The sequence below is a fragment of the Falco naumanni genome, chromosome 2 (assembly GCF_017639655.2).
Source record: "Falco naumanni isolate bFalNau1 chromosome 2, bFalNau1.pat, whole genome shotgun sequence".
In the NCBI taxonomy this organism is placed as follows: Eukaryota; Metazoa; Chordata; class Aves; order Falconiformes; family Falconidae; genus Falco; species Falco naumanni.
Genome location: NC_054055.1, coordinates 85183959 through 85206836, shown reverse-complemented (window position 1 = coordinate 85206836; position 22878 = coordinate 85183959). Strand labels below are relative to the sequence as shown.

The 22878-nt window shown below is 34.6% G+C and overlaps 1 protein-coding gene across 1 annotated transcript in view; it reads right to left on the bottom strand.

The window, feature by feature from the left end:
• Window positions 1-22878, bottom strand: part of CFAP47 (cilia and flagella associated protein 47) — a 343220-nt gene that overhangs the window by 129516 nt on the left and 190826 nt on the right. Inside the window, exon 50 of the mRNA XM_040584179.1 lies at window positions 17369-17506. Within this exon, the coding sequence (XP_040440113.1) occupies window positions 17369-17506 (138 nt within the window). The remainder of the gene's footprint in view (window positions 1-17368; window positions 17507-22878) is intronic.

Here is a 22878-nt window from a genome sequence, read left to right as displayed (position 1 = left end):
TTAACTGAGAGATCAAAAATTGAACAATAACATAGGCAATATATTTGACATTAGACTCCATCTCCCCTCAACTCTTTAACGTCTGCAGGCAACATGACATATGTGAACACAAAGTATGAAAAGCTTAAGAAAATTCCAAATGCTGACCACAAATTCAGCACATTTTAGCAATATAGGAGTTGAAAACTCACTGGATTTGGCCAGGGAGGGGTGGGGGGAGTAGGGAAAGGGGGGAATATTCTACCATAGTAATAGTTGAAGGAATACACTTTGGAAGAATAAATTGAAAGGACTGTCACAAATTTTACCAAAGTAGGTCTACAATGTCAATTACATTTCTTGACTCTGTCTTCTTTAGTAAGAGTATATAGCCACACACTGAAAAAAAAAACCCCAGACTTGCATCATAAGCCACATAATGTTCACTGAAGAGGTGGGATGAAATGGATGTTTAGGAGGTGAAACGATCTACTACATAAGGAATCTGTCCTGAATGAGACACTGAAAGTCAACAGAGCACCTTTGGGGAGCGCTGGCAGGTTTCAGGCAGGATGGTCTGTATGCCTGGAAGTAGCCCACACCTCAGGCACGTTTGTATCGCATGGCTTTCTCAACATTCTGCCTTTATAGTATTATTTCATCTTTTGCTGCCTGGCTGTATTATTCTTAGTCTACAAGATTAACATGTCTCAATTGGTTAACTCAAAATCAGACCATCACCACAAACAGAATCTTTGTGGTAATTTATTGGAAGATGATACTTTTTCAGTTACTACATAATGGTTTTAGAAGTTTGAATAGCAAGCAAGAGGAACTGGAACATTTCACTGATTAGAATAAATTTGATACAATTGGAGATTATATAGTGAAGTGATTGCTTAGAATACTAACACACTTTTAAAAGACTATTTAACTTCTAATGTGAAAATAAATTATATTTGCTTTAAGAATGTTATTTGATTATTATTATTACTTTAGTTCAAAGACTTGGCAAAGAATGAAGCTGAGGCTAAGTACTCAGGATAATCCAGTCTAAGAGTAGACTAAGCACATAATTCCAAAGAGGGAGAAAGACAAGAACAACTCAAGAAGAAAAGTAAAAAAAAAAAAAACAAAAAACCACAAAGTAGCTAATTGTTATGCAATGATGAAAAGACTTAGTAAAATACAGAAAAACTAGTATAACCAGTATGAAGCTAAAGATCTGAAAACAACTATTGCTAAATAAATATTTTATTTTTCTTTTCTTTTTCTTCAGAAGGATTTTTACGGAAAGACAATGATTACAATCTTCACATGCACAAAAGATTGCTACTGAAAGTGATGTCCCAGTCCCTGGTGGGAAGAGTAACAAATGGTGGGCGGCTTTAGTACAGGTGAAAAGTATCAGGAAAGCTTCACAATGGTAAGGGACAAGAAGAATTACGAAAGATTACTTAGGTCAGTGGTCCTCAAACCACGGCCCACGGGCAGGATACAGCCCCCCAGGGTCCTCAGTCCGGCCCCTGGTATTTACAGAACCCACACACACACACACCCCTGCCAGGGGTTGGGGGGGAAACCAAGCAGCCACAGGTGACTGCCTGCCACTGCATCCACACACCGGCCCCCTGGTTAAAAAGTTTGAGGACCCTTGACTTAGGTCATGCAGTCTTCATTAGTAAATAGCCTTAAAGAACATCCTCAAGGAATGTTTGTCAAAATTCAGAAGATAACCTACCACTTTACATCTAACACACTCTCAATTTCCACCAAATGTCTCAACACACCTCCATTCACTGCCATAATGTTTAGCTCACATGAAACTAGAATTCTTGGCACTCTGTTAACAAACACAGAGCTAAGATTGCAGTCCCAAGCAGATGCAACTATGATCAAGCTCATGTCCGTCAGTTTCTTAACCCAATGAATACAAGCAAGTTATGTACTAATTTTCTCTGCTTCTACTTGCTTTATACAACTTTTAAAATTACTCCAATTCTTAAGAGGTTTTGTCAAAGGTCTAATAATTTTGCTCCATTTGCCAGATTTGTCTTTATTTGTATTGATTTTTTTATTTGTTTGGGTTTTTAGGTCTTTGTCTACCTATATCTTACCTTTGGGAAAAGCCAAAGGTAACTTTGCCTGGGTATTGACCTGTAAGGTCTCAGATAATGAACAGAAAGATTACCCCTCATTGCTATTATGCCGGCATAGAAAGTTGCTAAGGGTGATCCTGGAAAAAAGGGGTCCTTAAATTTCCCTGTGGGCTCTCTGAAGGCTTTAGGAAAATCATCAGAAATATTTAAGGATGCATATACAAACCAATATAAACCATGCAATGAGGAATGGGGTGGGAAAAAGGAGAAAGATATATTATGTCAGTGCAGTGGAAAAGCCACCAATACTAATTGCTTGGAGAAGATCCAAAAAATGATGGAGTAAAATAACCTAGTTCGGGTTTTTTGTTTTGTTTTGTTTTGCATCTTGGCAGAAATAGCATTCATTGGCCAAGTTTAGCATAGCACTGCACATTTTAAGAGGGTATAAACTGTGACATGCTAGGAAATCACTTGCCAGATGAACAGCTTGGGTAAACTGTGTGACACTGACATTTTAACATGTCTGAAAAAGTAAAAGCCGGCTCAGAAGTCGTGTACACAGTCACAGTTGATATACTCTTGGCACAGTAAGATAAACTGTACTCAGATGATTTTCAGTCATCAGGTTCCTTAAAATGATACTCAAGTATTTTCCTGTGCCTCATCACAATGAATACAAAACATAAAATACATTTATACATATAATAATTATGTTACTCCAAAGACAGAAAACCTTATTGGTTATAGTTTGGGGGGTTTTGTGTGTTGTTTTCTTTTTTAAATAGGTGATATTGTTATACTACATAAAATAACTCCATAAATTAAACTTTTTGGCTATTATGTGTTCTTTGATACATATTTAACACAAATGAACTGTAGCCAGAAAAATTCAAATATGAAATAAATGTGATTGTGGGAAAAGATTTTCATGGTACTGAAAGAACATACCAATGTGTAATTAATGCCTTTTTGAACTTTTATTTCAGTCAAACACAAGTTATTGAATGAAATACAGAAGTACATGATTAGTGAAACTATGTCCCGGGACAGGCAGATCAAACTATCAGACAAAAAAAAAAAAAAAAAGGCAGCAGAAAAGCAGTATGTATTCTTTAAATCTCAGAAGCGTGCTCAAAAATATGGCACTTCTTTCTTGTAAAGGCTTAGTAAACCTTTCATAAGTCTTAGCAGCTAAGGCCTGTTAGAAAGTCTTTAATAATCCTCCGGGTGTTATGCTCTCTAGGTGTAATATGCTGTGATGAAATATGCTTCCAATGGTTAAATGTTCTTTATTATGAAATTGCAAGTCATATTCTATTATTGTCAACACAATAAATTCAAAATAGGCTTACTGAAGACAGTTAGCCCACTTTTATATTAGTGTCACGCAAGCAAATACGTACTCATATGCAAGTTATTTAAAAGCTACACTCAAGCAACGTAAGTCTTTCATTTGAGAGGCAAACACCATTAAATCAATTGAATTATAGAAATTACCTTGGAATTTAGAAGCTGCTGTAAAATCAATTGCTGTGTTTCCCTAAAAGTTCTATATATCTTAGCTTGGAATTCAGCAGCTTTAAAAAATATCAAAAAGACCCAAGAAATGGTGAACACTACATATGTTCATTTTTCATATAGAACTTCATTAATATTTAAAGATTTTACCCCTTCTACCTACTAGAAAACTAATTTTAACATTTCCTGGAATATACATGAATTTCTAACTGAATCTTTAACTATGACTTAACTTTGATTTTATTATATGAACTTATATGAGACTTCATTGAGAAGATAGCTTACTTCCAGACAGGATTCACTTTAAAATTCTCTACCACCGTCTACCAGGCTCACCATATGAAGTTTCCTTTAAAAAATGTGCTAAATCTTAAGGCCGAGAATGCCTATTTCCTAAGTGAAGATAAGGCAGAACTACAAAAATTAAACTCATGCATTCTATAGAGTGAATCCTGACCTTAATTTATTAGAAATATTTTTATTACCAATAAAAATTATTTTTTCCATACTACAGGTGGTATGCTAAAAATATGAAATTAACCAAAAGCATTTTATCAAACCTAATATAGTCTTACAGTAATGTTTTATAGAAACACACCAAGGCAAATGCAAAGGCATTAAATCTGACAAGGATCCATTTATTTTCTTTTTCAGCATAACTCTTTGATTTTAAAAGGAATCTTTCAATCAAGTTCATTGGGATTTGTATCACTTTTTATTCCAGGCTCATCCACAAATTAGGCAATCGATCTCCTAAGCATTCTCCTAAGGCAAAACAAAAAAGGCAAGACAAAGCACCACCACACACACACAAAAGGCAACATTATTCTGGGATAAAGCCTGTGTGTTCCCTGAAGAAGATATTATTGATGAGTATAATTTTCTGTCCTCTTTAACATGTTTCTGCTGAGCACTTCGGTCATTTTAGTAAAACTATATTTATTTCTCTATATATCCAGAAAATATGGAATCAGTTTTATGAAACAGAATCCTGAGCACAATGATGAAGTGGGCAGATTTTCATTAGATTTCAGCAAAACCTATTGCAGAGTTGTGTGACCAATTTATATTTTCAATAAAATAAGAAATTATGAAGTCAAATTCCATTAATCTTCAAGTAGAAGGGCTTTATATTAATGTACTTCCACACTAAATAAAACCAGCCCTTCATTAATTTTGTTAATATTGTCTGGCATATTAAAAGATATTGAGTTTTATCAGGTTGTTCTTACTAATTTCTCAATATATTCATGGGCAAATAAGCTGTAGATAACTGATAAATCCAGAGAGTTTTAATGAAAGCGATTCTCTAATTCTTTCTAACATTCAACAATAATTAGTATATATATGTCACTTACACTATGAAAGAAGTAGCGTTTTTCCTAGATAACAGAAGTTTACTTTAATATCTTACCAGGAACACTAATCATGTTTTTATAATTGATTCTAATCCTCAAAAACACAAAAGCCTTTGTACAGCCAGCAAAACCACAGGAATTACTGTTATTTTACTTACTGCACTGCAACTTTTCTATGAGGTTTGTCATTATTAGGGGATACATTTTTAAACTTCTATGAAATTTGTCTGAAACAATGTGGACATAAGGGACCATGATGTGTTGCCAATTGAAAATAACTGGACAGCAATTTAGAGATGCACATTTCCCAGGTTTCATACACACTATGCACATTTTTTTTAAAAATTAAAAGTCTGATCTTGCTAGGTTCTGTGTCCTGCACATTATTTAGTGTTGCAAATATCCACAGTCATGACATACAAAACATTTATGCTAGATGCTTTTTCTTTAGCTGTATCTTTAAGACATCTGCTACATAAAAAACATGATTTACTGCAATTACAATGTGATTACTATATGAAGCCTAAGCAAAAAGTATGATGTAAAATACAATGTAATACTAATTGCCATATTGTACAGCAAGTAATACTGATTTCAATGCAGTATCATATCACTTTCAAAGAGTAATAACTTTTATGTGTATTCTAGAAGAGGGACTCTGAATGAAGCCTACGCTTTCATATTTAGAAAAAGTATATGTTCCTTAAAAAAGCAGCAAACACCATTCAGTATTATTCAATACAAACCCCTCAAAAAATATCTCTATATTGTAAAATTAATGCTTTTCAAACATTTTTTCCCAAGGACACTTTCCAATTTATAAATTGTATTTTTTTACAATTTATACAAATTATAAATTTCCAAGTATAAATGCAAACATTAATTCTGATACATGAATATTCACTCAAAAGAAATGAACTTTGTCTTGAAGATTCTAAACATATAGGACACAGGAATCCCTGTTGTACTTGCTGACATTTTTACCTGTTCATACCTTCATCTCTGTATAGAAAAGTAAGGATCATTTGAAAGATCCTTGAGATCAGTCTACAACATGGCACTTACAAATCATGCTTTTAATAAACCCCACTATGACACACAAGACACTAAAAGGAGTAATAAAGAAAAAATGTTACATGATCTCTCCATAAATTTATTGGTAGGAAATTAGGCAAACCAGTTGAAACAGAAGCATGAGAGTGAGATTTTGCTAATCTTCAAGGAAATATGTCAGTCAAAAGTTCAATGGAACACAATAAATACACCATAGTGCAAAAACAGAAAAGGAAAAAGCAAGAGCCTTTCAGTACAGATAAACAAACGTGCTCAGGACTCAAAAAACCTCCCAAAAATCTCACCTGAAGAAAACACACTATATTTGTCAAGAGAGAAAATTTTTGTGGATGTGTAAGGTTACTATAGATAGTGAAACTAATATTCAGTAAACAGTAATATGAACCCTGACAGATACTTCAAGCTAAAGGAAAAGGATGTGCCAGTTCATTGCAAATCAGTTCAAATCTTGGATGTGAACTGAAGTGTGATATTTAACAGACATAATGACACCACAAACTATCTTCTAAAGTATTTACTCAGCTCACAGAAATGCAGTGATGGCTGGCCAGATACATTCTAAAATCTGACGCGTCATTTACCTATTGCCTGATTGTTGCTGCATAATCTCTAACACATATACACAAACTACCTAAATATAAAATTTAACACATTTGTTGATGCATGCATCCTATGCAAGCCATTGTATGGTTTGAACTTCCAATCAGTGCCATATTAGCAAATATAAATAGTCCAATAATATTTTAATTATTTTTTATGCACAGAAGTAGTAAAAACTGGAGATAAGCGCTATTCCAATCCTTTCTGCTAATATTATAACACTATTCAAATTATTCTTGCTTACTTATACTTCTATAATTTCATTAAGGTATGTTAAATGAACAATCACCATAATTCATATTATAAATTTAATTTGACTCTTCACAATGTTGTCTGCGTTTTTATCTCCTCTTATTTAGAAAAGGCAGGGCTCACAAATTAAAGAGACAGAGAACCCTGAGTTTTTGCAATAGCAGCAACAAATAAGATTTAGGACAAGAGTTAATAATGGTGAAGTAAGAGATTATTAATTTATCCTACTTGTTTCCATTTTAAAACTCACTGATATTTGCTAATATCTTTGCTAAACTAACTTTCCAATTCAAAACCGTGCAAGCCAGTTGTCTTCCCCAGGCTGCTTTTTTTGATTTTTCCGGACAAAGTCATCCAGTAACAGCTACTCTAAGAAAATACACACTTTTCCCACAGTAACAGCTTGTAGATGTTTCGCTGAGAAGGTGTAGCACATTATTTAGAGCAGGGTGTGACATTTTTTGAAGGAGTCATCTTACAGAAACGCGTTTTTTACTTCCTGTGAAAATCCACTCAAAGTTTGCAAAAAGTTTATAATCTCTGAAGATTATTTTGTTGTGCACATATATATACACGAGAGGTGCATACATATACAAGAAAGGTTTACCAGCGTCTGATGCTTAAACAACCTGTGAAAGCCAATCTGCACCTAATATGTCCTAGCCACTCAATTCCCACATCAACCACGGCTACAGGAGCAGCTTTGAAAACCTGGAAGAATTATACTTGACAAATGATATAAAATGCATGTTCAAGAACTAGCATAACTTAACAGTGACACATATGGCTTTTTCTATTTGCTAGAAAAAGTATTCCTCACTTAGTGGGTCACATTAGTAGCTTTTTTACAAATACTTACACCGTTTTGGAGGGAATTAACACAACTACCCCATTTTTAAAAAAATGTTGATAATCAGCCTTTTAAAGCCTTTCCTCAACACTCAACTCAACCACTACTCTGGACAGCCTGTTCCAGTGCTTGACAATGTTTCCAGTGAAGAAATTTTTCCTACAATCCAGTCTAAACCTCCCCTGGCACGACATTGCCTCTTGTCCTATTGGTTGTTATCTGGGAAAAAAGGCTGACAGCGACCTTGCTACAGCCTCCTCACAGGCAGTTGTAGAGAGCAATAAGATCCCCCCTGAGCCTTCTTTTCTCCAGGCTAAACAAGCCCAGTTCCCTCAGCCGCTCCTCATGAGACTTGTGCCCCAGACCCTTCACCAGCTTCACTGCCCTTCTCTGGACACGCTCCAGCACCTCAGTGTCCCTCTTGCAGTGAGGGGCCCAAACTGAACACAGCACTCAACGTGCAGCCTCACCAGTGCCCAGCACAGGGGCACGGTCCCTTCCCTTGTCCTGCTGGTCACACTGTTTCTGGTACAAGCCAGGGTGCTGTTGGCCTTCTTGGTCAGATGATACAGTTTACTTTAAATTCTCCGGGAAGAGAGAAAGGACTTGTATGAGAGATGCATTACATTCTAAATGGCAAAACATGTCAGTGGTGAGCAGCTTTTTAAAAAAATCTTATTTGGCCATGAATAAATACCACCTGGCCTTTTAACTTAATTTAACTGCCAATTGCTTCTGAGAGTGACAGACACACTCTGGACCAACCTACAGCAAACAGCAAGGACCTACAGGCAGAGAATGCAGTACAAACGAAATTCATAGCTTCTTATGGTCATCAAGTGATGATAAAGGCCAAAGACTTCAGTAGGATACCCCTCAAAAAGGCCACAAGGGCTTCTGAATTCAGGCTGACTCTCACCGTGATGATGCCAGCATCATACAGCAACTGAATATGCTCAGTCTATGACTGCAATGGTTGAGACTTTATAGTTTTATCCGGTACTAGTAATCAGCACAAACCAGTAACACACACCATTTGAACCTTTTTTGATTTCTGAAATGTATGTTTGAGGGTGGAAGGAGCAGCGACTTACGAATATCTGAATTTTCTGTAGAAATATTTAATGAGGTATATTATAGAAAGATAAATGGGGAAAAAATGTGCCAAAACAAGGTTACTTGGTGAGCTTCTTTCTACTTAATAAAAAAAGTCATCTCTTTCACAGAGAAAGTCCTGCTACAAAATAAGTGCCAAATGCCATAAACAGAAATACATAATGCCTTGAAAAGTGCATCCAAATCTCTGTTACGTTTCTTGCACAGACATACTCTCACTCTCTGACAACAATGCATAAAATGCCATCTGTCTTTGGCCACAATGGGAAACAGTAGTTCTCTAATACTTATAATTTCATAAGTATGTCAAGAACAAATAGGACCCTGCTGTGCCCACAGAGAAAGCTAAGGAAATATTATGCCAGAGACAGTAGACATCGTAACAAATAAATCACTCTAATGGACAAGAAATATCTCTTGCTTACCCAGTAAAAATGCCAGAGTAGTCCTTTTCTGGTTAGTTAGGCAAATGTACCTCATGAATGTATGAGAATGCAAGAACATCCAGTGCCTGGGATAAATTAAAAGCCAGATTTCTTTATGGGCCATTTATTTTGCAGCTGCTGTAGAAATAAAAGCCCTTAGTAAATTCCAGCAGCAGGCTACCAAGTGGACAAGAGGAACCAAGGTATGAGAGAAATTAATCTATGAAAAAAATGAGGTGAATTTACAGTTTTTTACTAAGAAAACCATGACTTACACAACTAGAATTACCTAATCACAGGCTTTAGGAACAGCTTAACTATAGCTTCAAAGGCAGATAATGGCAGTAGTATGTGATATAAACTTGTCTAGTTAGGAAAGTTTAGCACTACTTGTAGAAGAATTATAATAATAATAATACTTGTGTAAAAAAATAAAATATTAGATTGGTTGAAGAAATGTGTTTTATTTTCTCCTGTTGGAAATTAATAGGCTCCCTGTCATCTTAAAAACATAATTCTGAATCACTAAAGTTTCAATTCATATTTCTGAACTGCTTAGTTTTCAGAAACTCGCAACAACAAAATAAATACATAAAAAATTTGTTACGAATTTGTGAATCTATTTATACAATAGCTTAACTGTTGGATTGCCCTGCCAGGCTCTGAGAATGTATACACAGTTCTTTCCTCTGCTTGAGGGACTGAACATACACCTTGAAGGAAATTGTTCTCACCCTTAAGCAATAGGATATTCTAAGTAATTGCTCTTAGATAATCTTGTTGATCTTACTGTAATTTGAATATGTCATAATATTTAGATTCATGTAATAGATTCAAGTCATTATTCAGATAGAAAAACTCACACTGTAAAAGACTTTTAGCAAATCACATATTTGATTTGAACTCCACTTCTTATAAACTGTCCCAAGTATGAAGCTATAAAGTTTGATTTTTTTCTTGTTTTCTGGTTCGGTGCATACTTTCACAGGTCATAGCAATTGAAACAGCCTGGATAGAGGAGACTGACAGAGACCTTCTCTCTGTCCTCTCCTCACCCCTTTATCTTCTGCCCCAGACATGCTTATGTGACTGTGGGGAACTGGTAAATATTAGTGGTTTTTTTCATGACTACTATGTGCTCTCTGTGTGTTTATAATTCATTACTTGCTAATGGGTAAAATAAGATATTTTTTTAAGCATGACAAAGTAGGAAAGGGAAAATGATGACCTAGTTAAATAGCATCTCAAACACTCAAACCTAACAGCAAGGGCATTGGCCGTAAAGAAACTACTGCTCTGTTGCTAGCTCACTCACTATTTTGTTTCAAAAATGTTATTTCACTCTGAATGTGTTCTGTCACAGACTACCAGTAAGGGTTTACACTTAGTCCTATCACATTAGCCCTATCGCTGAAGGGCAGATTAGAAGGGGAAGAAATTTAAGTGTGTTTCTACTGCACTGTCTCAATTCAGCAAGGTGCAAGTCACGCTTGTCATTTCACAGGTGAACTTGAGAGGGACAGGCAGAAGTCCAGAGTACGTCTAGCCATTTAACCATGACAATTACACCCATTATGTTGCTCAGGATTTTTTTTTCAGAATATTTTTTTAATGAATGGGATACTAATTGATGAAATACCATATATACACAAAAATTTGAGGTCTGCCAGACATGACAGAATTAATATGTTTTTCAGTAATAGTTTATACAGACTGTCAGAACAAGCAAAATGCATATCACAGACATTTTTAATTAGGTAAGAAAAATTTAATGCAACATTAATAGTCTTCTCAGCACAGCATTATTAAAACACCTGCTGCATAAAGGATGATGTAACCTAAAGTTCACCAGCAGTCTTACACTGTGAGCAATTACAGATTACTTTTGTTATTAATTTTAAATAGGCTACCATGCTTTGTTTGCACAGATTTTTGATTGCACACATACTATGCCCCACAAAATTCCATTTGGGCCATAGGTCCTTGAAGCATTGCCACATCTGAATTGTTTCAAAACAATACATTAGTTTATTAGGGGAATTAAGCTGCTCTGAGTCTCAAAAGGGCACAGGAAAATGCATAACACTTAGCAGACTGCAGTACTGCAGAAGGGCACCTACAGAGAAAGCTAAAAATAATTAAACATTATTTTTGACAAAGGAAAAAAGCATAAAACAGCCTAATCCTAAATGTTGCACATATGCTAAACATCCCCAAAAGTTTGTATGCACTAGCGTAAGTATTGCTGCAAATACCAAAATGCTATCAAAAAAAAAAAAAAAGAATCCCCAGTTGGTATTTTATATTTTCAAATATGTATGCAGTTTACATGAGCATTATTTCTTTAGATATATCTTCTGTAACTTATTTTTTCCTGAAGAGGAAGATTCAATTAAAACAAACCTTAAGGTGGAGCCCAATACACTTGAACATACAGTGTAAAGATTAAACTGAAAAATAGCTTAATTACGATCAACATTTATGAGGTAGATAAAATGATGTCTAAGAATATTCCTGTTAGATAGTATATATATGCATAAATATGCAAGTGAGATATATTATATTACTGCATTAATACTGAATAAATTATAACATTTACCGTTGTATACTCAGTTGTTATGTTCTTTTTAAAAAAATTATCATGAATAAATGCAAAGTCTTAAATTGTCGCCATCCTAAGTACTGTTTTCCTCTTAATCACCTTTAACAGTTGCTAGAACAAAGAATTTATTTCATTATCTTCCTTATGTGAATACTCCAGTGTGCTACCACAGATGTTGAGCTCTCAGGGATTGATTTTAGGCCTGAAAGTCTGGGAGGATCACATGTGCAAGTATCATTACCTTTCAAAGGCAACAGTTCCTCGATGACCCCACTCAGAAGCAGTTTTTAAAGACAATGGGAAAGACACAGCAACATACCATGAGAACTACAATGACAACTTAGACTAGAAAATGTCACCTGTCATTGAAGTTCTGGTTGAAGGATACATTAGCTTTAAGAATATAATTAAACAGGCTTTGCCAAAATGAATACCTGCTCTAACCACTTTGACTATGCTTTTTTAGCATGGCTTATTCAAAGGCAGTGTATCTTTTTGATGTTATGCCTTTCAAGCACAAGCAAATTAAAAAACTCGGCAATGGCATAAAAATGTAAATACATTCCATAAGACAAACACAATGGGAAGTATAAGCTTTTGATAAAGGCAACGCTTAGGGCAGCCAGAAGAATTGCACATGCACAATTCCTCTGTGTTGTACAAGCAAACATTCTGCACCTGAGGCACTCAGCTAACTCTGTGAGACATCACCACTGGCAGGAACATTAAAAGCTGATGCTTAAGTGCTAGCTCTGTGCTGAGGCTTGCTGCTGAAGAGAGAGAGAGGCTTTCTGGAAAAAAGTGGATTTGCAGTCACAGTGCAGGTCTTAGCCATTGCAGCAACTGCACCACCTTCACACTCTTGACTCTGCTTTGCAGAAGAGCTGTTGGATCAAATTCCCAAGGACAGCTGAGCTGCCCTAGCAGAAGCTGAGCCAAGCATCCTCCCTACAGCCCACAAGATACACAGCAAAGACTGCAACACAGGGGCAACTGTCCAAGGGCAGTTCAGTTTAAGTCACCATGGACTCCACAGTAAAGAACTTTCCTCTACTTTGAGAGGGCATTTTGACAAGTGTAGGAGGCTTCACAGCATTTAGTCAGACTGTGAAACAAATATCTATTAATGGCTAATATTTATTTATGATTTCAGCACTTTGGTACATATGCAAATCTAAAGATAAATCTTAGATGAAAGACCAGCTGCATCCTACTTTTAGTCTTAGCAACCACTTAGCCTTGTTTTACCTTTGGATCCCATGAGAAAAAAAACCTAGGATGTTACCTCCTGAAAGACAGAAATATGCTTTGAAAAAACTAAAACGCCAGGTCAGTTTACAAAGGGGAAAGCCTCTGTAACTACATCTGCACTACAGGCTTTTTTCTGTTTGGGTCTTGGTTTTTTTTCTTCCCCACCACCCCTCAGTATAAGGCAACATAAAAAGGATTTGTCATAAGGATTGCTGTATCAATGGTTTCCAATGCAAGCACTAAATGTGCTTTTTCATAACTACATCTGAAGGAGTAAAAAAATCATGAATAAATTTCAGAATCACTAGCTTCTTTGGAAGAGCATAAGAAGTGATTTTGGTAGAAATTATAAAAAGAATATATAAAAACTATTCTAAAAATTATCATCTTCTACACTCATGTCTAGAATGTAATTTGGAGGAAAAAAAAAAGAAAAAAAGAAAAAAGGTAAATACAACATATACATACTACATAATGCATATCTGTGTGTACCTGAAGATTATATTGAATATTAAGGTGTGTACGACAAGATAGTAGTTTCTAGTATGTTTAAAAAGAATAATTTTCATTGAGTGACAGCAAGACAAAAATGCTTGGTGTACATGTGTTTGTCATGAAAGATTTTTTTCTAATCATATTCAGCTATGGACAACCTCACACTCATTGCAGCCTCTACCAATTCAAGTCTGTACATTAATATTCTCTACATCAGAAGTCCACTATTTTCTGTTACTGCCATCGGTAACAGTAGCCCTGGGGATTCTCAGCTCTAAGATGTGCTTCTTCAGTGTGTGATACTTCTGGTCAAATGCAAGCAGCTTGTGTTCTACTAGTGCTGTGCACCTTGCAGTTAAGAACTCCTAAATTGCAGAAATATCCATCAGTCATTCTACTCTAAAAAGCCAAAGAATAAATAATTTTTATGAAAAACTACAGTATCGATATAGGCATAAAAGAAAACTGTGTAGGATATATCTAAGACTCTGTGACTTCCTCTTTGAAGTAAGTTAAGAAAAAAACTCTTCAGAAAGACTATTAGTATTAAGTAAGTAAGATCACACGTTGTAACATTCCATCTCTATTTAGCCATTTTTAGCAGATACTTTCCACAGTGGTAAAAGTTATAGATGTCTAGTACAAATGAATGGTTGTGATGGAAGATAATGCTTTGTGAAATGACTAGAAGCAGTTGGTTAATTTAAAGGTGAGATGGAAGCTTGCTGTGCCCAGGATATGGGCACTGTAAGGCTATATATTCTGTATTGAAGAAAAAAAAAAATCCTATTATTAAGCTATACTGTATTAGGGAAAAGTAATTTCCTGTCCTACTTTAAGCCCACTTTAGAAAGCAGTCCTAATGATGCTCTGAACATTGCTAGCAGACATAAAACTTGAGTTAGTTTTTACTAACTAGTTACAATTTACTAGAAACACATAGGTTACAATAAGACAAAGATATAACTCCACAATAGCACAAAAAAGCAAAAGATGGTAACTGAAAGACAAGACACAGTAACTCGACGCAGCCGTATATGAATAAGCTGTGCAGATTGCTCCAACTGCCAATGGGACCCTGTGTGCTGGAGTGATTATATTAATGTAAATTAGTGTAGAGTGAAAAAGGGAGCGGAGCTGGAGCTGATTACCTGGCCCCTCTCAGCAAGTTATTAAACTAATCACCCACTGATATATTTGAAAAACACATTCCAAAAGCATAAGATCAGCCAGTGTCACCTTGTTAATGGGGAACCAAACTGCACCACAGGTTTATCAGTAACAATAGCAGCAAACAGTGAACTTGCACTGGATTTTCTACCTAAGAACAATGTGTTCAGTTCATATCAGTGATAGGGACAGTACTGAGAAATCCACTCACTTAACTATTTTCTTAACCTTCAATTTTCAGCTACTTGTAATTACAGCCTATACTAGTTTCAGACTGATTATTCCTAACTTTGCAGAGCCTAAATATGTCATAAGAAGTGTTTAGTTTGGGCAACAGAAGCATAATTAAATTCACAAACATTTGCAGGCTTTCAGCAGAGATTTGAAGATTATTTCAAATATTTCCCTGTAGCACTCTCAATATTTCTTTTATGATTAATTCCTCCTAACAACTTGAAATCCACTAATTCTCATCTCTACTGCACTGTGTACATATATCACCTTAATTTAATCTTTGTTAAATCCCTTCTTCTGTCAACTTACAATGGTGCATTTTGTGACGTTTTAATGTCAACCAGCTTCTGTGTTGCTGTACATGAAAATTCAAAGAAAAAAGCTAGCTGTAGGAGGACTATTTCAAGGAAATATTATTGACCTTTGAAAAGCAGTAAAAACTAAATAATCATTATTTCCATTCTTTCTAAGTGCCTTCCTTAAAGACTTCCTCCTATTTCTAGTTCTCTTAATGACAGAATTTTAAAAAACACTACCGTTCAACATTACTAGTGTTCCCCTTAAATATACTAGACAGGAGAACTGAATCTGTACTGTCCTCATAAAACTTCATTTCTTTTTGGATTTAGTTTGCATTTTTTCCTTTGGCTTAGGAAAATCCTCTATTTAATATTTATAGACAACTTCTCAACCCCCTGTTCCTCAGTTTATCAAGCATTGACTTGCCTTTTGCTATATTGTTGTATTACCACTGTTGCAACAGTCTTATCTATATCATAAAGCACTATGGGAAAACCTTAGTTCTTTGGTCACTTTATTTTCTTTCTGATTATTTTCTGTCTCCTTTTGAAACAGCATTTAGGCATGTCCTGCTACATTATTTTCTTCCATTTCTACTCACTTTCTATTTTAAACTCACATTGTATTATCAACTATTTGCACAAAAATAACATTTGGGAAGATCTGGTTTTATATAAGCGCTACATAATCACAGAAAATACTTTATTATTTTTTCTTAGTTTTAACTACAGCAGGTAAAACGGAGTGGACTGCACACCATAAACCTAAGCCTCAAGCCAGAAGTCTGAGCTGTGTTAAAAAAGCATTTCAAAATTTATGCAAAATATTTAGCAAAACAGAATGCGGTAATGAATCTGGTAAATTCGAAAGACAATGTATATCCATTGATAGGGCTCTGGCTTGTGGGGAAATATATATATTTTTTTTTAATACTCCTCAACATTAAACTATTGGTAGGATCAGGGACAGTCATTTTACTTGTCTGAGCTTCTGTCTTCTTCCTGCCTCTGTTCTGTCTATATAGAATGTAAAATCTTGGGATCGCTTCATATCAGAGGTAGGATAAAGAGTATTAAATACAGATATTAATAGACTATAAAATAACAGACTTTCTGATATTGGTATAGTATCGACACAAATTATTATTTATTAATAATAAAGCAAGCTTTCAATTCTTTTTAAAACTAGATAAATTCTGTTAAACTGCAAGCTTTTTTCAATTTCCTAAAAATTAAATGTTGATTAAAACAATATCTTTTTCAGGTTAAAAAGAACTTTCCTTGACAGCTTTCTTTACAAGAAATATTCTTTGGCCATCTAACATAATGTTTGACAATTTAAATACATTTTGAATTAAGTTTTAAAACCATAAAAAGTACAGTTCTATAGACAAAGCTTTACTTGCAAAAGTAAAGAAGAAAATGGAGAAATTAATTAAAAAAAAAAAAACAACAAAACACAACTACCACCTTTTCCTATTTGATGTCCACATTTGTAATCACAAAAGTATTCCTCTGGAACACTTACCATCTCAAAAATAGCACAGACAACTGTTTAGAATAAACTGGGAGCTGATAATCTGAAAGCAACCAGGTATTCTGGAATTTTCTCCGTTTGATTTTACTGTAACTGACCAAAGAAGCATCTATGACTGACAATTAAAAGAAAGTTTTTTTTCCGCAGTGGAATGAAGTGGAGCCATGTGAATTTCAGAAACTGCCTGCTTTGATATTGGCATTATTAATATTATTGGATTCTTTTAAAAGAAAGCATTTAAAAAATGCTGCCCCTCTCCAACAAAGAGAGACATTAGTGACACTGTTGCAAAAAAAAAATGATCAGAAAAAACAAGCTCAGCTTAAAATTTAATTAAAAGTTTCAAAAATCTTAAAAGGAGAAGTTCCGTATATGCCTGGAATAAACATTTGACTTAGCACCGTTTGCAGGCATACGGCCTGCCATACTAAATATACATCTAATTTTAAAAGAAATTATAATTTTACACAAACTGACAATGAACTTATCTGTAATAACAAACATACCCACGTTTGCTGCATCAACAGTTTGTGGTATCTTTGTTGACAATTTCTGAAGGGCCTGTTCACCATCTGTCTTCTCTGGTGAGCTGTTACGTTGAGACTGCTGCTGGGCTTCATCTTCAGCAACAAATGAAATTACACCTAAAACAAATAGATACCAGGTGTTATATTAGCCAGGGCATTACCTTTATAAAACAGACTGCCAGACGGATATAAGTACTTCCTCAATTCAAAACTAACAAAAAATGAAGTAAAACTTCCACACCAGATGTCAGCCAGCTAATTATAATTTATGGTAATAAAAAATACATCTTGAGTGAGTTCAAATAACCATTTCTTCTCCCTAAAGTGTTTTTCTACTCTATAAGTACATGAAAAGATAAGTAATAAGAAATACAAGCAAACTCACTTTTTTAAAGTTATAAAATATGGTGGATAATAATCTTTCCTTCCAGCACAACTTTCTATGCATATTCTTGATTGTTTCTGCTATCTTTTTTAAATCACAGTGTTTCATTCCAGTGCTATAAGATAATAAATTTAATAGTTAACATATTCCTGTGATATTATTTCTTTTTCACTGTAGCAATCAAGTGTTTAGGGATTATCAAATACATAGAGATTGTAGAACCAGGATTTTTAAATTGGAAGATCTCTATTTGATAATAAAAAATATAATTTAGAGAAATCTAGTATGCATATAATTCCTTTAAATAACATTAATATTATTTTGGGAAAATTGATATACTGGCTGTAAATAAGCAACTTTTGTTTCTTGCATTATGTGCCTCAGACTATGAATTTTAAATCTACATAGATTTTTTTAAATACTACATGTCATTATTATTTTATCTAAATGACTGTCCCTCAGTATTTCAATATATTCTGGAGAGGTTTAAAGTTGAAATAAATACATGTTGCAGGTTTAATTCTTGCCTTATATATACAAGGAAAATCTAATTTGAGGAGGTGTCTTATTTTATTATACAGTAAGAAATTTTCCTATTTGAGATCCTTAGAATTTATGTGAAATGGTCTCCCAAAGTGAACTTAACTAAGTCTCATTAAGGGTTTGGGAAAATTATTCATAGTGGAGCTTTTTTAATTCAAAATGGAGAATTAATATAAATTTATGAGAACAATTTGATTTGAAAATACCTACATTTAATTATATTTTTTGTTTCTCCAGCTTCGACAGGGATAGATGTGTGGTAAGAGATCGCATGTCAGACGGAACGCGCTGTGCTCCCTCACACTGCTGAATTTAGCGTCCTACTAGCAGGAATAGCTAAAGGCTCATGTGGGACCTGGAAAGGGGAGCAGCAGCGAGGTGTGGAGATGGCATCACACCGGTCACAGCAGCTGGCTCAGGAAGCCGCTGTGACTTTAGCAGCCAGGAGCTGATCAACCTTCCCGGACACGTACCTGTAAACACCCATCTCATTTAAAGGCCTCAAGGCTTAACTTTCCTCCCTTAATCACAGACTTCTGCAGAAGGCTGTATTCATGCTTCTAAACATTCTAGTTTCATTTCATATCATTTCAGGAAGGATCAATCTTAATGAAATGGCCTCATGGTTAGTTTTATAATAATATTATGGTAGAAGGATGTTAATCTTGAAAGGAAAAAGAAAAAAAAAAAGAAAAAAAAGGAGGCAAATAAAACATAACTAAAGTCAAATGCTACCAGGATGTCTTGGAAAATCAAAATTCATTATATGCTCAATGGTAGCTACACCAGGTGGCAATTTCTACACGAGACACACTGACAAATTATTTCTGCTAAGAAGGATTACATTAAATCATTACAGGGAGGCAAGGTTTATCATCTCCACATTGCCACTGTCTCTTTTTCTCTGGAAGACAGCAACCGGACAGCACAGGTATAAAACACCAAAGCTGAAAACAAAACGAAAAAAATGGAAACAGGTGTGTACTTAAATCCAGAAAAAGGAATATAGATTTAAATATATTGGAATCCCAGATTTTCTTCCCTCTATTAAGAAATTCTGTACAAATAAAACCCAAATATTAAAATAAAAATAATTAAAATCCAAAACAAAACCTATTTTAAATCAAAAATATTTACAAATTCCTAAAATTAATCACAGTACAGAAACCAGAAATCTTGTCCAAATAAGCAGGAGAGTGATTGCAATTTCAGGAAATCATTAAGTATTTACCAAAAAAAGTCTTGAGAAAAAAAGAGATGTGTAAATACAATAAAAAAATAAAACCATTACAGAAATCTCAGAAGAATGAAGTCTGAAGAAAATGCTCAAGGTATACAAATATTGATGTAAGATGACATTTTTGATGGCACTAATAGCTAATGGATTTTAGGATGTACACTGAGTAATCTGATTTTATCTCAATATATAATCTCTAGTATAATTTTGGTCTATTGCAGCACAATATTAGAGAGAAGCAAAGCGCAAGAGAAAGACTCCATTAATTTTAATACCATCCTAACCATCAATATATTTAAAATAGCAAAAATGTTAATGAGTAAAAAATGCAATATTATAGCTTCAAATTTCATTGAAACTACTTGAATAAATGCTGAAACTACTTGAATAAATGCTGAAACTACTTGAATAAATGCTGAAAGTCACAGAATTCATAAATCCTAAAGCCACCTTACATTACAGAATATTTTGTTACACTTCATTTTAAAATTTAAGTAATTTTTCCTTCTAGTTCTTGCTTCCAGTGATAATGAAGGGTTGTCTGTATTTCATAATATTTTACTGTGCATATGTGCATGGGAGAGAAAGAGGGTCAGAATGCAAATGTTCAGATTTAAATTTTTTTTATTTCATCAGTAAGTAAGGGGATGGTAAAACTAACTTTTTTGGCTTTACACAAAATGTGCTTCTCAAAGCACCAAAATAATTGGCTGAAGAACTCTGAATAACTAAGTTTTTATTTCCAGCAAATCTTGAAATGCTTGAAAAGTTCCAGAACTGTAAATTGCTAATGCTCAATATTTCAAGAGCTAGTGGAAGAACTATGGTAACTAAAAACTACTTGAATTTCTAAACCACTGTGCTATTAATCTGACAATCACTTGATCAAAATATCAGTGAAGAATTGTACTAGAATTGCTGACAAGTTTCCTTCTTTATGGAAAATAGATCTCAAACAAACAATTAATAACAATTATGTTAAAATCTTGATCAATAAAGGTGACTGGACCAGTGTAATGTATTCAGATCTCTGCAAGGCACTCAATTAAATCTGTCAGAGTATTTCAGTAAAAAAATAATCGGTTTTACTACAGAAGGCATACATTTTTAAACTCAGTTTATCTGCTTAATCTTAAAATATTCATAATTTGTCTTTCATAATTTTCATGGGCATGAAAGTATCAACTTCTGGCTCAAAGGTATTTAAATTTTTTATTAGGGGAAAAAAGAAAATAATTGCTGGCAAGAACTGCAAACAACAAAAAAAAAAGTGTATTAATTTCAGGTCATATAGAGAATGCAGAAACCTTATCAATGAGGACACTTAGTACGTAGTATGCTCTGCATGACTTCAGTCATTAAATGACGACAGAATACTTTCCTAGGAAGTGTTCATAAGCAAAATGCTCTCCTAGTTGGGGAGTGAATGGTGCAATCCAATGCCCATTACTGCAGATGAAGATAGTTAATGATATATAAATATATGGATTTATTTAAGTTATGGGCTACGAAAAAATTCCAATCAAAAAGCGTTTTGCAGGATGGGAAAAAGCATTTTATACAATGAAGAGTAAGAAAAAGTCCATAGCACTCTATGAAGTAATAAAAAATACATTGGAAAGGTGCAGAAACACTGCATCAAATATGACACAGTAAAATAACAAATGAGCATGTTTATGTTTTTTCATAAGATTCTGTTCAACTTGGCTCTAATGTTATGAAAGGGCTTTGATACAAGAAGTTTTGGCCCTTCAGTTGTGAACACACTGTCATCCTACAGAACCCGCTGCTGCTTACACCATCTCCAGCGAAGGCAGCACTATCTCATGTTACCTTATTGATACTGCAAAGCAACTGATAAATCAAAATTTGTTCATACATAACAGACCCCACCCAATGTCTGGCTTTTTTTCTTGCATCTCACTGCTCAGCTCTGGCTTTGGTCACACATTACGTAACAACGTAACTTGTCAAAATATCACGGGTGACAATTTCTAAAGCATACATTCAAAAACAAACAAGACCATGTACATCACAGAGATATCATTCCCACTGATTCAATTGGCCGCAGTACTATGCCACTGTTAAGTATTTTAGAAAATAGCACTCCTCAGTTGTCCTTTGGCATATATATAATATCAAAATTGCCAGAGCAACAATACAAGAATTCCTAGAATTATACTGAAAATTAATAATTTAAAATTACATAAATTGTGAGGCTTTCCTTCTGCTCATACAACGTTGCTTTAAAAGGTTTCTTGGTCAAAATGTCATTGCACGTTTTCTAGCTGTACTATCCCGTGTTTAAGTATTTTATACAACTTTAATACAAGCCTTATATTGCTTCAGAGAAGATGCACCTCTTTAAAAGGAGGCAGGCTGTTGTATTTCCCAAAAAAATCGCAATTGCGATACCACATTAGACTGACTCACTGGCTATAGACTACAATACCCCACCCCTGCATCCAATTAAGAAAGCAAGAGATATTGAAATTTTCCCTTTTGGCATAATTTGAATGAGCTATTTGGAAGATATGTATTGTACGTTATTATTTTCTGGTGCAGAGAGATGAGATAAAACCCCACAACATCCCAATATTTGAACTAGAAATGAGCAGAAGGCTCTGTGGCCATGCAATTCATCACACATCTGAAAAAGATACAGAAATGCTTGCCTTGTGGTTTCAATATACCAGCATGATCTTACTAAGCATAGGTCTTGGGAGTAGGAGGAGGGGGTTTTATGTTTTCCTGGTGGGTTTTGGGTGGTTGTTTTTTTTTCCTGGCCATTGAAATCAATGTATAGTTGCTGTTCTCAGAAAAGTTCCACAGAGGAGGTAAGATAAACTTAAAAGATGAGTTTTGCCAATTTTTCTGGTGATTTTTCTACTGACAAAAAGAGATCTTTACCATAGGATACAACAAAACTTTATCATCTCTATTTTGCACAGGAAAACCTCTGTGATGATAAACGTAAATTCTAAAGAGTTTCTGTAAATCACACTACTTATTGGTATACTGGGACTAAATTAATTGCTCCCTGCGTCAATGAAAATGAAGCAGAAAAAGCTTTAAGACTCACACATAGGAGAAATCAGTGAGTGGCAAATCCTGCTGTCAGCTATCACTCATATATGGTTTTGTAGCATTTAATAAAGATGATTTTTTTATAATTATTTACAGTTCCCACTGTCTATTCTTAAGGTGACAATGAAACCATGATGTGAAACAGCACAGGAGAGTATGCAACTCCAACTGCACTAGGATAGATGGAAGGGTATGCTGGGGTTCATCATGCCAGGCGGTGGCATGTATGAATGGAGC